At 44.9% G+C, this 13527-nt stretch overlaps 1 protein-coding gene across 5 annotated transcripts in view; it reads right to left on the bottom strand.

Annotated features, from left to right (window-relative positions):
• The window catches only part of ATP11A (ATPase phospholipid transporting 11A), a 142633-nt gene that overhangs the window by 38698 nt on the left and 90408 nt on the right, over window positions 1–13527 (bottom strand). For all 5 annotated transcript variants that reach the window (XR_013960194.1, XR_013960195.1, XM_080661614.1 and 2 more), the window contains exons 9-16: window positions 10606–10670; window positions 9510–9591; window positions 7864–8014; window positions 7107–7304; window positions 5351–5524; window positions 3949–4112; window positions 1859–1930; window positions 442–515 (exon numbers count right to left, since the gene is read on the bottom strand). Coding sequence is in view for 3 of the 5 variants with exons in the window: in XM_080661614.1 (XP_080517740.1) it covers window positions 442–515; window positions 1859–1930; window positions 3949–4112; window positions 5351–5524; window positions 7107–7304; window positions 7864–8014; window positions 9510–9591; window positions 10606–10670 (980 nt within the window). In the remaining 2 variants the exon portion in view is untranslated. The remainder of the gene's footprint in view (window positions 1–441; window positions 516–1858; window positions 1931–3948; window positions 4113–5350; window positions 5525–7106; window positions 7305–7863; window positions 8015–9509; window positions 9592–10605; window positions 10671–13527) is intronic.

Genomic DNA, 13527 nt, shown 5'->3' on the forward strand with positions numbered 1-13527 from the left:
CCCTGGGAAGGTGTGGCGGCCTGACACTGAACAGGAGCCACCAGGCCCCGCCAGGACAGTGAGCGCTCCAGGGCCTTAAGAAGACTGACATGGTGGCAGGATGATAGAAAGGCAGAGACTGCGATGGAGACCTTGGAAAGCAGGTGCTGTGTGAGAGGACTGAAAGGAGGGGGAGGAAGAGACACTTTGGAGATAGGCTCTGCAGGCCTTGTAGTCAGCCTTGCAGTGCCTGGGAGAAAAACGGGAACATGAGGAACTGAGGCATGATGTCACCTGCAGTGGGTGTGAGGGGCTGTGTGACCTATAATTGTTTCATCTATGTGTTGATTTTTTTTAAAAAAGAGAATAGTTAAATCTTTAAAGCTCCTGAAGAATGTGAGCATCAGAAAAAACCCCAGCACAATGTATAATTTAAGACATCAAAGAAAAAGAAATTTCTACCTGTATCAGATTTTACAATTACACTCATTCTCCTTCTTACTGAGTCAAAACTCAAAATTTGCAGCAATTCAAACCTGAAAAATAGATGAAAATTTGTCTTTAGTACCCATGTGGCTCTGTATGTCATAAAATCTGGGTATTTATCAGCCTTTCCACAGAAGAATGTCTGGGGCAGTCCTCTCCCCACCACACCCAGGCCTTTGAAAACGCCCAGGCCTTTGAAAACGTCACCTCCATCTATGCCCCACCCCACCTCTGCCTGCAGGGCACTGCTGACAGCAGCTGGGAGGGAATGGGGAGAGGAGGCAGAATTTGGAGGTAGGGCAGTTTCCCCCAGACACATGGGAATGTCTGGATTCATGTGACTGGTGATCTGCTCCACGCTACTGCCACCAGTGCCCTCTGGGGACAGAGGGTGGCTAGGGCCAGGCTCTTATCTCCTCACCACTAGGATCCTGGCCTTGGACATCCACCTCCCACCCCCAGCCTGCATTACAGATGCTCATGGAGTTTGTGCATCAAAAGAACTATCTATCTTATGTGCTGATTCACCTTCCTAAATTCTGTTGAGCACAGATCCACAGGTTGTATAAGAGCTTTTGATCCCTGAGAATAAACCAGTGTCCTTTAAATTGATAAAAGTCATCAGAAGACTTCTGTCTGGAGTTTGAAACGTTGAAAATAGCTGAGCCACCCCTGACATTACCCCTGAAAACTCCTTAGGGTCTAGACTCCAGCCAGTGGCTCAGAAGTGACTGTGAAACTTCTGTGATGTCAATCCCCGCTCACAAGCTGAGGAAGGGGTTCAGAACTGGCCTCCCCAAGAGGTGCCACTTTGGCAGGTGGGTGGATTATTTTGAGCTGAAGACAATTGAGACCTTGCAGGCTCATGAGAAACTTTTATCTCTCCCTTTATCAGCAGCCCTGACCAGGTGGCTCAGTCAGTTGGAGTGTTGTCCCATACACCAAAAGGTTGTGGGTTCGAATCTGAGTCAGGGCATATACAGGTGCAGACAGGAGGCAACCAATCGATGTTTTTCTCACACATTGATTTCTCTTTCTCTCTCGCTCAAAATCAATGAAAACAAAACAAGGATTAAAAAAAATAAGAGCTATCACCAGAGATAACACGTTTTTTTTTGTTTGTTTTTTTAAAAATCTATATCCATGACAAGGTAAACATCTAGTTACTGAATCTTCTTATCATCCTGCGAATGAGCTCCCCTCTGAAGTCCCAGGGCAGGGGTGGGGAACCTTTTTTCTGCCAAGGTTATTTATAACCTCATTCTCGGGTCATACAACATTGTCAGCTTAAAAGTTAGCCTGCTATATTTGGTCAAATATTTAATTTACTCACGCCTAGTGCCTTGTAAAACAATTCTGTATTACATCACAATATAATGTATAATATTCTTACCTTTCAATGTAATTATCCCTATTTAATATCTCCATGTAGTTATCCTTTAGCCGTAGGTATGTAAAACCAAGTCTGTAAAGGAGAAGGCAAACCAGTGGTTAATTTGAAATTTTGATATTCCTCTTTCAATAAAATATTTCTGTTTTACATTCTGGTAAAGCTTTCTTTTCAAAAAAGAAATACTCCTGGTAAAACAAGAGGAAATAAACTGGATTATAAACTTAGGAAATTATAATACTGAACTTATTCACCATCTCACAAAAATTCTCCAAGGACCAAGTGAATTTCTGACTTACCCTCCTAAGCACCACGGTGGTGAGGTCCACTCTTACTGGTAGGTATTAACAGGTTTCAGAAAGACAGCAGGTGTGTGGACTGGTCCCTGTCTATACTGACACAGTTTTACTCACTCATCAGTGGGGTTGTTCAGCAGAGGTTACACATCAGGATTAGAAAGACCCTGAGAGACTGTCATTCTCCAGACCAACTCTCACTTAACTGATGAGGACACTAGCTCTAGGGCAGGCTGCCGGTCAACAACATCTGCAGAGCCCTTAATCTAACACCCTCCCCTCCACCGGCATACACATGAAGCCATGGGCTGTTAGGCACATGGCGGGAGTGGGGGCAGAAAGAGGGCGGGGCTTCTGGACTCCAGGAGCTTATAGCTGTGGGAGGTGAAAGGTATCAACCTAATGACAGCATGGAGCCATAATGGTAGGAAGGCACCAGGGGACCTTGGGACCCCACCCAGGCAGGAGCTGGTGGAGGGGGGGGAGGGGGCAGCTGAAGGAAAGGCTTCTTGGAAGGTGAGTCTAGACCAGTGGTCGGCAAATTGCGGCTCGCGAGCCACATGCGGCTTGCCAGCTACGGTTTGCCGCTCTGTTGACTAATGAGTTTGCCGACCACTGCTGTAAGGCATTCCCTTACCCAGAAGTTTTGACTTCAGGTTAAAGACATTAGTACATTATTAAAATGTTTTTTTAAAGTGTTCTTCCCTAAGGCAGTGGTCGGCAAACTCATTAGTCAACAGAGCGGCAAACGGCGGCTCATGAGTCACATGTGGCTCGCGAGCCGCAGTTTGCTGACCACTGGTCTAGAATGACAGGCAGGAGCAGCCTGTCCTCACTTCTGATATCAATGATAGAATATGGCTTAATTTCTGAACACACGTTTTCCAAGAAGAGAGAAATCTAGCTTTGAGAAATCTCCTATACGTACGTGTGGATTTATACACTTAATAATTGACATGATTTACATACTCACGTTACTATTCAAACTGCATGGGAAACATACGTTAGTTTAGTCAACAATAAAAACACTCTTCTAATCAGAGGAGAGGTGTTCAACACCCACTTATCAATGGCAGCAAAGAGGGAAGATTAGTACCATTCGTGTTAAATTTGAATTGTAAGCTGTGATCATTAGAAGAACATTTCCCTTGACTTGAAATTATGCCACATATCTGGAATATTTGAAGTACTTTTCCAAGTGTTTGCTTAAATGCTGTATGTCATGAGGCAGCAAACACTCCCAATAAAATGATACTGAAGGAGGGTGCAAGAAGCACATAGACTTAATATGATAGGATACGAAGATAGGGAAGCTACCGGTAAAGAAAACCCCAGCACCCCAGCTTAATCCCTCTTCATGTTATGTGACTTTGGGAAAGTTGCTTGACATCTCTGGGCATCAATTCTTTAGGACGGACGAGGAAGACTTTTCATGTGGGTGTCTAAGGTTGCTTGCATCATTAAAAGCCTGTGATTAATTGGAAAGACCTCTAACCTTCTTACTGAAGAAGTGAGGAGGAAAAACTACCCAAGTAAGACAGTGACAAACACTGGCAGCTGGGACCATGCTGCTTCTCACGCTGATGGCAGGTTGTGGAGGTCGAGGGGACACTGAGCACAAAGGCTGTACCTGCTCAGCTCACCCCTCAGGAAGCCTCCCAGGCACAGGGGCCTGACTCAGGACAGGTCCAGTGTGAGTCCAGGAGGAGTACATTGTTGGGGTGGGAAAGAACTCCAGGACCAGCTCAGCACACCCCTCACAGCTGCGACCAGACTCGTGTGCAGCCAGAGACGTACCTCTGGACACCCTCCACTAAGGCCACCTCGTCGGGCGAGGACGATATGTACACACAGGACTTCCCCGAGTCTGGTGACTTCCTGGGCCCATCCACGTCATCGTCATCCTTCACCTGGATAGTGTGGCACAGGCAGAGGGCCCGGAAAAACAGCTCTTCTCGCTCCTATAGAAATGCAGGACAGAAACCCACACATCTATGGCATATCGGCTTAAAGGAGGAAGAAACCAAATGAAGACAATAAACAATAAAGCAGGACATGCAACTCTTAAAGGTTAGTATTAGTTTTGCCTCTGGTTTAGAAGGTAGAGTGTAACTGTGGCTTTTGTTCATTCTTGAGCACTTCTACGGTAGCTACGATCAAGACTAATGGGCTAAGAAGACGGAAAAGAAATGAATATAGTGAGAGGAGGCGATAGGTTCAAGGTCACAAGAGAACATGGCTGGGCAGAGCCTTGGGCCAGCAGAGGCTGCACTGCAGGGCCTCCAGGAACCTGGGTTCCCTGGGGACTCCAGAAAGCTTTCTCAGGGGTTCTGGGATGCCACGGTGGCTGAGGGGGGCCAAGGAGGGCTGGACTTGCATCACATGTGCTAGGCAGGGGAGTTCCAGCAGGTGGCCAGAGGGTGCCATGCCTGTGGAGCACCTTATGAAGGCCATAGACCTGCCCTCTCCTCCCAGACTGGGTGAAATTGCCTGAAGCATGTGTGTGTGGGGGGGTGGTCCGCTTGGTCACAACAGGCGGTCACAGCCCAGCCCAATAAAGCAGCCATTCTTGGTGCCCTAGAGGACACCACAGAGGTCTCTGCGGTCACCAAGGATTCTGGAATGGTCTCCTGGCTGACCACTGCTGAGGGTCACGCTGCCTCCTAGAAATGCTGAGATCTGAAGCCACCGCATTTGGTGTATGTGTGTGCATGTCTGTGTGTGTGTGAGTGCATTGTGTGTGTGGCCTATATCTGTGTGCACACATATGAAGATATGTGCATGGGGTCTGTAAGTACATGTGCATGGTCTATAAGTACATCATGCATACATGTGTGAGTGTGGGGCATGGGTCTCTGTGTGCATGTCTATGTGCACATATGTGCATGTGAGCTCGCATGTGTGTGCATGTGGGTTTGGGTGCGAGTGTGAGCACGTATATAGTACAAGCACATGTGGTACCCAGGTCACTTTGCTCACAGCTGACCGTTTTCCTGCTGGTCCACATTTTTAAAGCTGTTCCTAATATGACGTGACTGGCCAGGTTAACTGGTGGGAAATGGTGGAATCCTACCATTCTTCTCACTCAAGTCGCTGGAAGATTCATGGCCTTCCTGGATCCCAGAACCAGAGGGGATACCAGGCTACCTTGTGAACTGAGACAATGTGACAGTGTTGGTCCAAAAGGGCAAGCACCTACCCTCCCACTGACCCCCGGGGAGGAGTCGATCATGTCGATGCCAGTGGCGCCGGGGAGAACCTGCCCGTTGCAGATGACGTGCGGCACGTAGACGTGGCCCTCGATGCAGCACTCCTTGAACTCCATGTTGTTCTCGGTGAGAGTGCCAGTCTTGTCTGTGAAGATGTACTCCACCTGCAGACACAAGGAATGGCTGGGGTGCTGGCTAGGATTCACATGCCCCTCTCGGAGGGGAGAAGGAGCGGTAGGCTGCCTCAGACCCCAGCAGCTGTGATTCCTAACATCAGTGTTTTACCCCCAACCTACCCCTTCACCAGGTACCTGACTTTTTTCAAAGTGAGGATCCACACTAACAATGAATATTTCACAACGTTCCCTCCCCTACAACAAGCCTCTCCACCGATCTCTGGAGCTCCTGTGTCACAAAGGCGTTCTTAGCCTTACTCTGAGGCAGAATAATTTTCTGCACTGAATACAGCTCTCCGTTTATCTTGTTACAGAAAAAAATTCTTTCCTCCATGAATTTCTCTGGAATGTACAAAATATACCATTTACTACTGCAAAGGAAATGAACTCCATGGAGGTGAAGATATTCTAATACTGAGCCACCAACTTATAATTTGCACATTGCTGACTGAGACAGTACTCCACGGGGGGTGTGGAGTGTCCCAGAGGAATGATTTAAAGGTCAAACTCATGAACAAGCAAAATATCATCTTTTAGTAACAAGTATCCTTGTCCTGAGGAGGTGAAGCAGTATGCAGCTATCTGCGTCTAACCATATATTTTCAGACCAATGTGCTGGGGCACAGGGAGTGGATTTCAGCTACTAGTTGAAAATAGCTGTTTATAAAAAAAAAAACCTACTCAAAATTTCTTCCTGTAACAAATATATTAACAGCATTTATCAAATGCTCTTTCATGCAACAAAAAGGCTGTGAAAAGGTTAGACTGGGGTAGCGGGAAGGCTCCCACTGAAGGCCAGAGGACCAAGGCGAGGTCAGGGGGACAGGCCTCTCCACAGTATGGGCTCCACCGCCCATCCAGGCGATCCCAGATGACAATGACTCCTGCCAAGGCAGTTCCATTAGACACTGTTATCTCATTCAATCCCCACTGCACTCTGGCAAGGCAGGTGCCTTTATTACGCCCATTTTATAGATAGAGAAGCTCAGTGTGCACAGCGCTCAGGCCACCCGCCCCAGGCCATGAAGTCATTAATGTGGAGCAGGATTTCTATGTGGAGATTTTGAACCCTGCAATACATCCAGCTACTGAAACTCGCCGGGGTCCCACTTTGCTTGTCTTTAAAATGAGGATAACGGGCTCAGTGTCAGAACTGAAGGAAATCAAGGATGAAAGCCGCGTACAATGCCGATGAAGCAGGTACTCAATCCACGTTAGCTCACCTTTACCCCTTCACCTTGGTTCACAGCATGAGCGCCATTTAGGCCACAGATGAGCATATCTCAACCAGTTAATGTAATTAATTTTGCATAATTATAAATATAAAAGCACTACCAACTGTCATTCAAGTAAAGTTAAAAAAAAAAAAACAACTAACAATTTTATTGTTGTCTTTCCCCAGTTACAGGTTCTATCTCTCTGCACTAATTAAAATGGAAAAGTTGTCATCTGGCCATCTGGATGATTTGCCTGCATGATAGGAATCATTTAGAATCTAGACACCTGGAAACATAAAATGGAGGGACTCAGTCATCACAAGATTATGAAAGACACTTCAGAAGACACTGACCTGTCCTAACTCTTCATTTAAATCCGAGGTGTTGACCAGAGGCCCTTCGCCCATGTCCTCGTCAAACATTTCTTCATCCCAGGTGATGAAATACGAGCCCAGGAACTTCTGCATCTCCACCGTGACGTACATGGACACGGGGATGATGTAGTTGAACAGAACCATGAAGGCCAGGAAGTCAGTGAACGCCCTGAGAAACTGAGTAAACATCGCGTGATTGCCCACGTCCTCACACCAACATCACAACTATGTAAAGCTTAGGCACAAATCACCCAAGTGCAGATTTTAAATGCAAGTATTTCAAATCCAAAGATAAGGCTCATTCAGGGGCTACAGGCAATAATAAGAGACCATATAACTGTCTCTTTTTTGTCCACATACATACCATAAGTAAGTACCATTTACCTCACAATCATTAACGAGCATTCACTGAGCATCCTCTAAATACAGACATTGCTCTGGGTTCTGGAAACATCCAGATGCATTTAAGGAGCATCCCTATGAATTTGGATGCATTTAAGGTGCATCCATATGAATTTACTATGGGAACTAATACCTTTCCAGGCTTGGATATTCAAATCCAAAGAATGCAAAAGCAACCAGTATCTACAGCTAGAGAGGTAACCGATGGTTTCCATATCAATGCATCACTTATTATAAAGATTTGATCAATCACAACTTCATCATGTTAACACATTTTCACAACAGCAGCCCACAGGGCATCGTTGATCACTGCAAAGGAAGTCAGTGTCCATACCAGGTTCCTCTGTCTTTCTGCTTCGGTTTTCTGATTATACCACGGCTCATCTCGGGATGGTTCACTCTGCCACACGTATTTCAGGACAGTATTTATCAGCGCTTTGCCGATGAGAATACAGAGGTACACTATGAGGAACACATTCATTGATCTAAAACACAAGACAGTAATGGTTACTTAGTCACTTCTCCCTGAAGAATTGAGAGTTGCACACCTGTGTGTCAAGATGAACACATTGTGACAAAACAGATTAGGAATAAATGGCACAGCAATGAGTGCCATTAAAAGATTCCTCTCCCAAACCATTGACAGTGAAAATAACGTAAGCTCATTTCTGAGTCTCCTCCGTGGTCACTGGTGTGTGATATTAGACACCACAAGGGAAACAGCTCAGTAAAGGAAAGTTCCGTAAACAGGAGAGAGACTCCACACAACCACGTTGCTGACACAGGTTTCTGTAAGGTCTAGGTCAGTGGTCGGCAAACCGCGGCTTGCGAGCCACACATGCGGCTCTTTGGCCCCTTGAGTGTGGCTCTTCCACAAAATACCACGTGCGGGCGCACACATATAGTGCGATTGAAACTTCGTGGCCCATGCGCAGAAGTCGGTTTTTGGCATGGGCGAGTCTATTTTGAAGAAGTGGCGTTAGAACACTCAAGGGGCCAAAGAGCCGCATGTGGCCCGTGAGCCGCACTTTGCCGACCACTAGTCTAGGTCTCTATCATTTAAAGAACATCCAGAAACAAATTTCTTCTACCTTTAAGCATCAACCAATGAGTTCCGAATTTAGAGCTGACCACCAGGAAGGGAGGAGGGATGGAGGGAAGTCAACACTAAAAGAAATGCCCTCAGCGTAAGAATAATGCTCAGTCTGTAGCCAATGCTCATGAAGAAGGGGTGATTTTCCAAAATCTATTTCTGAAACTTATTTGTCAATGTAGACATCTGGAAACAAAGCGTTCTTGTTTAAGAGCCAAGTCTGCATTTTGGTATTTGATGAAGCCAGAGATAGACTGGGGCCCAGGATCACATTTCAAGACTGGCGTTCTGAGAGTGGGCAGAAGGCACCCTGTCAAGTCTTCCCCCCAAATCTGAAAGTAGCACACATCTCTCTGTTAAAAAATTTGTAACCGCTCAGTGGCCCACTTCAAGTCAAGGATACACTTTAACAAAAGGCAAAGACGGAAAAAATCTGGGCCACATTTTCTTACAAATGCAACTCTCTCCTTGACATATTTTTACAAACATTTTATGGTTCAATAAAAAGAAGACTCTGTTCTCCCTGCTAATGCTTTGCTCAGGAAAACAGGTGGTTTCAACACCCCAAATAAAAAATGACCCAACTTTGACTTTTTCATGAAATGATGGGAGGAACTGAAGGGCAACTGCAAATTACTTCAAACTGGGACTTTGGGGTGTCCACATGAGGGAGCCTGCAGAAGTGGGCTGAAGATGTGTGGCCATTTACACTCTCCCCACCCCCCAAAATAAGACAGTCGATCTAAGTGTTCAGCTCTACTGTCTATCTAGACACCATGAAGGAACTGCTAACCAGGCCAAGAGAAAAGTGTTTTCATATCTACTGTGGTTTGGTCTCGTAAGTCACAGATTTTTACCCACTTTACACAATGGGGACTGAACCTTACTTTTCTACAGCGGATCGTTTCTGGGATTTTGATTGATAATTTAATGCCATCTTGGTTTCCATGCCCGTATAAATAGCAACACCTGTAAAGCAGAGAATAAATGTCAGAACAGTAACACAACTGTATTTGCCTTTACATAGTAAGTTACACACAGCTATGGTGAAAATGGAATTTGGGGTAAGAGAAATTATATTTTTTATTTCACTAGGCAAGCTAGCTGTTCATAAACAGAGTCACACAATAGGGTTCTTTAGACTAAAGAAATACTTTTTTTAAATTTCCTGCACAGAGAACAATCTGTATTTTTTATAAAGTTCAGATATTAATAATTTGGGTTTTCCCACAAAAGGGTACAGCAATTTTAATTAAAAATTTATTTTAATTAAAACATAAACAATAACCCACACAGAAATGGGAGATACTAGTAAAGAAAAAAAGCCACTAAAAAAATTGTTACAAAATATACTGTGTGGATTCTTTCATGGATTAACTTTGTTTCTTGAGTCAAAATCTGTAGGCACTTAATATATAAGCAATATCCTCAGATGTCATTGCTTTATGGATTGCGGTTATACATCAATACTGCTTTTCTTAGTGATGCAGAATTATTGCTGCCATCAAGTCTACAGTACTTCAAAGTACAGAAGATGCTTTCATGGTACCACTATTGTAATTACTTAACATACCCTTAATTTTAGAGGCTATCCTATATAATAAAAGGGTAATATGCAAATCAACAGAATGGCAGAACGACTGGTCACTATGACACGCACTGACCACCAGGGGGCAGACACTCGACAGAGGAGCTGCTCCCTAGTGGTCAGTGCACTCCCACAGGGGGAGCACCGCTCAGCCACAAGCTGGGCTGACACCTGGCGCGCACAGTGGCCTGCCTCTGAGGCAGCACTAAGGATGTCTGACTGCGGCTTAGGCTGGGGAGAGGGCCTAAACCGTCAATCAGACATCCCCTGAGCGCTCCCAGACTGCAAAAGGGCGTACACTGGGCTGAGGGGACCCCCCGTCCCCCCGCACCCAGTGCACGAATGTCATGCACCGGGCCTCTAGTTACTAATAATTCACTAATTAAAACATTTACCGAAGATTTTCTCAGTGTTCTTTAGTGTGGCTCCTCTAAGAAGCAAGTTTTCCGATCCTAATGGCCTGTAAAGACAAGAATGACCAGAAAGAAACAGGGCAATGGAGAAACCATAGTGAGAGGCATGCTACAAGGTGAAAGTCAACTCACTTGCCTAACAGACTTCATTGTAAGAGGAAGTTGTTTAAATGTAGATTTGCTTATAGTCAGATTAGAAAAGTCAGCCTGGGTCCATGGGACAGTGTGTGTGACCCTTGCCTGCCAGAGGTTAAAAACCCGCTCTGCTGGAAGAATTCTGCAGAGTTCTAGCTCTGCGGGCACCTGCTCTCCTGTGCGGCACATGTCAGCAGGCTCCCAGACCTACCGAGCCAGGTCTGAACATTTTAACAACATTCTATTAGCGATCGCTTGTGCAGGTGGTGGGCTGACAAGTGGGGTCCCTGCACCAGTGCCATCAGCGGCACCGGACAAGTTGTCTGAAAAGTCACCTCGACAGACTGAATCAGAAACCTGCTCCTAACAGGTATCAGGTTTCAGGACCACTGGACGGGAGGACCCCTAAATGTTCTGGAAAAGCGAAAGGGTGGTGCCTCTGAGTCATGTGGCATCAAGTCGTTTCTATCACGTCCTGTGTCTATCACTCAGTGTGTCTCATGGAATACAATCACACTTTAAAGGTGCGGGCTGGTGCCCATCAGTAAATGAATAGATAAAAAAGCTGTGGGACATTTACACTATGGAGTACTATGCAGCTATAAAAAAGAGGGATCCCTTAGCCTTTGGAACAGCATGGATGGGTCTGGAAAATATTATGCTAAGTGAAATAAGCCAATCTGAGAAAGATAAATATCACATGATCTCACTTATTTGTGGAATCTAATGAACAAAATGAAGTGACCAACAAAATAAGACCCGAAGCATGGAGGCATGGAACAGACTGACTTCGATGTAGGGTTGGGGGAACGAGAAGAGATAAACCAAAGAACTTAAATATTTATAGGCATAGCCCATGGTCACAGGCAATAGGGTAGTGAAGACCTGGGCGGGGGGAGGGGGGGAATAGGTACTAGGAGGAGAGGGTTAAGGAGGGAGGGGAGATGAGATATATCTGTAATACTATCAATAATAAAAAATATATTAAAAATAAATAAAGGTGAAGGCTAGGATACTGTGTGTGCCTTTATAAACACTGGCAGTCAAGTCCACAGAGACCCTCTAAATGAGGGTGGCTGTGAGTCTGGAACAATCCATGCATTTGCTACTTTGGGGAGAAACAGGCAACAACCAAGGAATTTAAAAAACACGCATTAAGAACAAGCACTGCCCTAAGCACTCAACACTCAACAGGGAGCGACCAACAACACCTCTGCCTCCCGGAGGTTCACATTCGAGCAGTTCCCCTTGTTGATGGAGTAATAATTTCCCAAGAGGAAAAGGGAAACATGAAGCAGAATCCAACTTTACACCGTTTGCTATTGTCAGCATTCTCATCATTTTCTTTGGAAGGGAAAGAGTTGAACGCTTTTGCTGAAGTTTGCTTTTTACTCCATCAGTGTAAAAACACCTCAAATGTGTGCAGTGTATTTAGCTGATACAGCTCAGGACTGTGTCCAGCTGAAGACGAGAAAGAGGGGTCTGCTGAGAGGGAAGAGTTGGCTGGGACACACTTGACCGGACGTGTCTGCCCAGGGCTGCCCGAGGGTCTCAGCACTCGCCCCTCAGCCTGGCAGCCACATTGAGAGCCTCCAGGGCCGCATTCCTGCTGCCGTCTGGCTGTGTTAGAAGCACTGTCGGCCTCTGTGAGCTACACTAACAATAATTCATGTTGAGCGTGCTCATGAAAACAAATGGCCCCTTTAAAAAGTGGCTCTGGGAAGTCTAAAAATAATTTACTTTAAAAAGTACTTTGCTTCCAGTTTGGACAGGAGGATGAAGAAATATTACCCTGAGTGGATTAAGAATTTAGATATATAATTCATAACTGTCCACACCACAAACTTATAAACATCTTTAAGTACCCAAATATTAAAAGTCTGCGGAATAGTATAAATGCATAAAAAGCTAAACTAGAATTGCTATCAAAACACAAAATGTATTAGTAATTATCTTCCCAAGATGTTTGGCATTAAACTTCGTCCAGACAGAAAGCATGAAAAGTCTGCAGTGTTTACTTTGTCGGATTCATTCCATCAGCAATATGACTAAATCGTAATCTATTACTTGTTCAAACAGTAGTTTTTACAAGACACAGAAATACAGGTCATTTTTCCAAACTAACTAGGAATTAGCTGTAGATTAATATCTATTTAGGCATTACCATGGCAATGCCTCCATAAATTCTAAAAACTGCCCTAGCCACCTGTGGACTGAGGGGTCCCAGGTTCGATTCTGGTCGGGGGCACATGCCTGGGTTGCGGGCTCAATCCCCAGTGTGGGGGTTGCAGGAGGCAGCCAATCAATGATTCTCACTCATCATTGATGTTTCTATCTCTCTTTCCTTCTCCATTCCTCTCTGAGGTCAATAAAAATATATTTTAAAAAAATTCTGAAAACTACCAACTAACCAGCTGATAAATAATGATGAAAACATGCTAAGAAGTGCACAAATTGTTTCCTTTAAACAAATAGTTTCAGGAGCTTACAAGGAGATAAGCCCCAATGAATTTTATTTCAGTAACTTATTATTTTGCGACAGTTTCCCATTGAGTTTATTTCTACTTATGAGCAACTTTTTAAAAAAAATACACAAAGTACTATCAGGATATTGGCAACTTGGAGACTGCTTAGATTGGGGGTGGGAGGGGGGAGGAATAATTTCTTTAACAGGTGAGATTTATAAAAAAAGGTCAACTCCTAAACCTACTTAAAGTCAATTTCCTAAACTGTAGCTCTCAAATACCTCGGCTCCAATGAACTGACAGG

Source organism: Plecotus auritus (genome assembly GCF_963455305.1).
Source record: "Plecotus auritus genome assembly, chromosome: 3".
NCBI classification, from domain to species: domain Eukaryota; kingdom Metazoa; phylum Chordata; class Mammalia; order Chiroptera; family Vespertilionidae; genus Plecotus; species Plecotus auritus.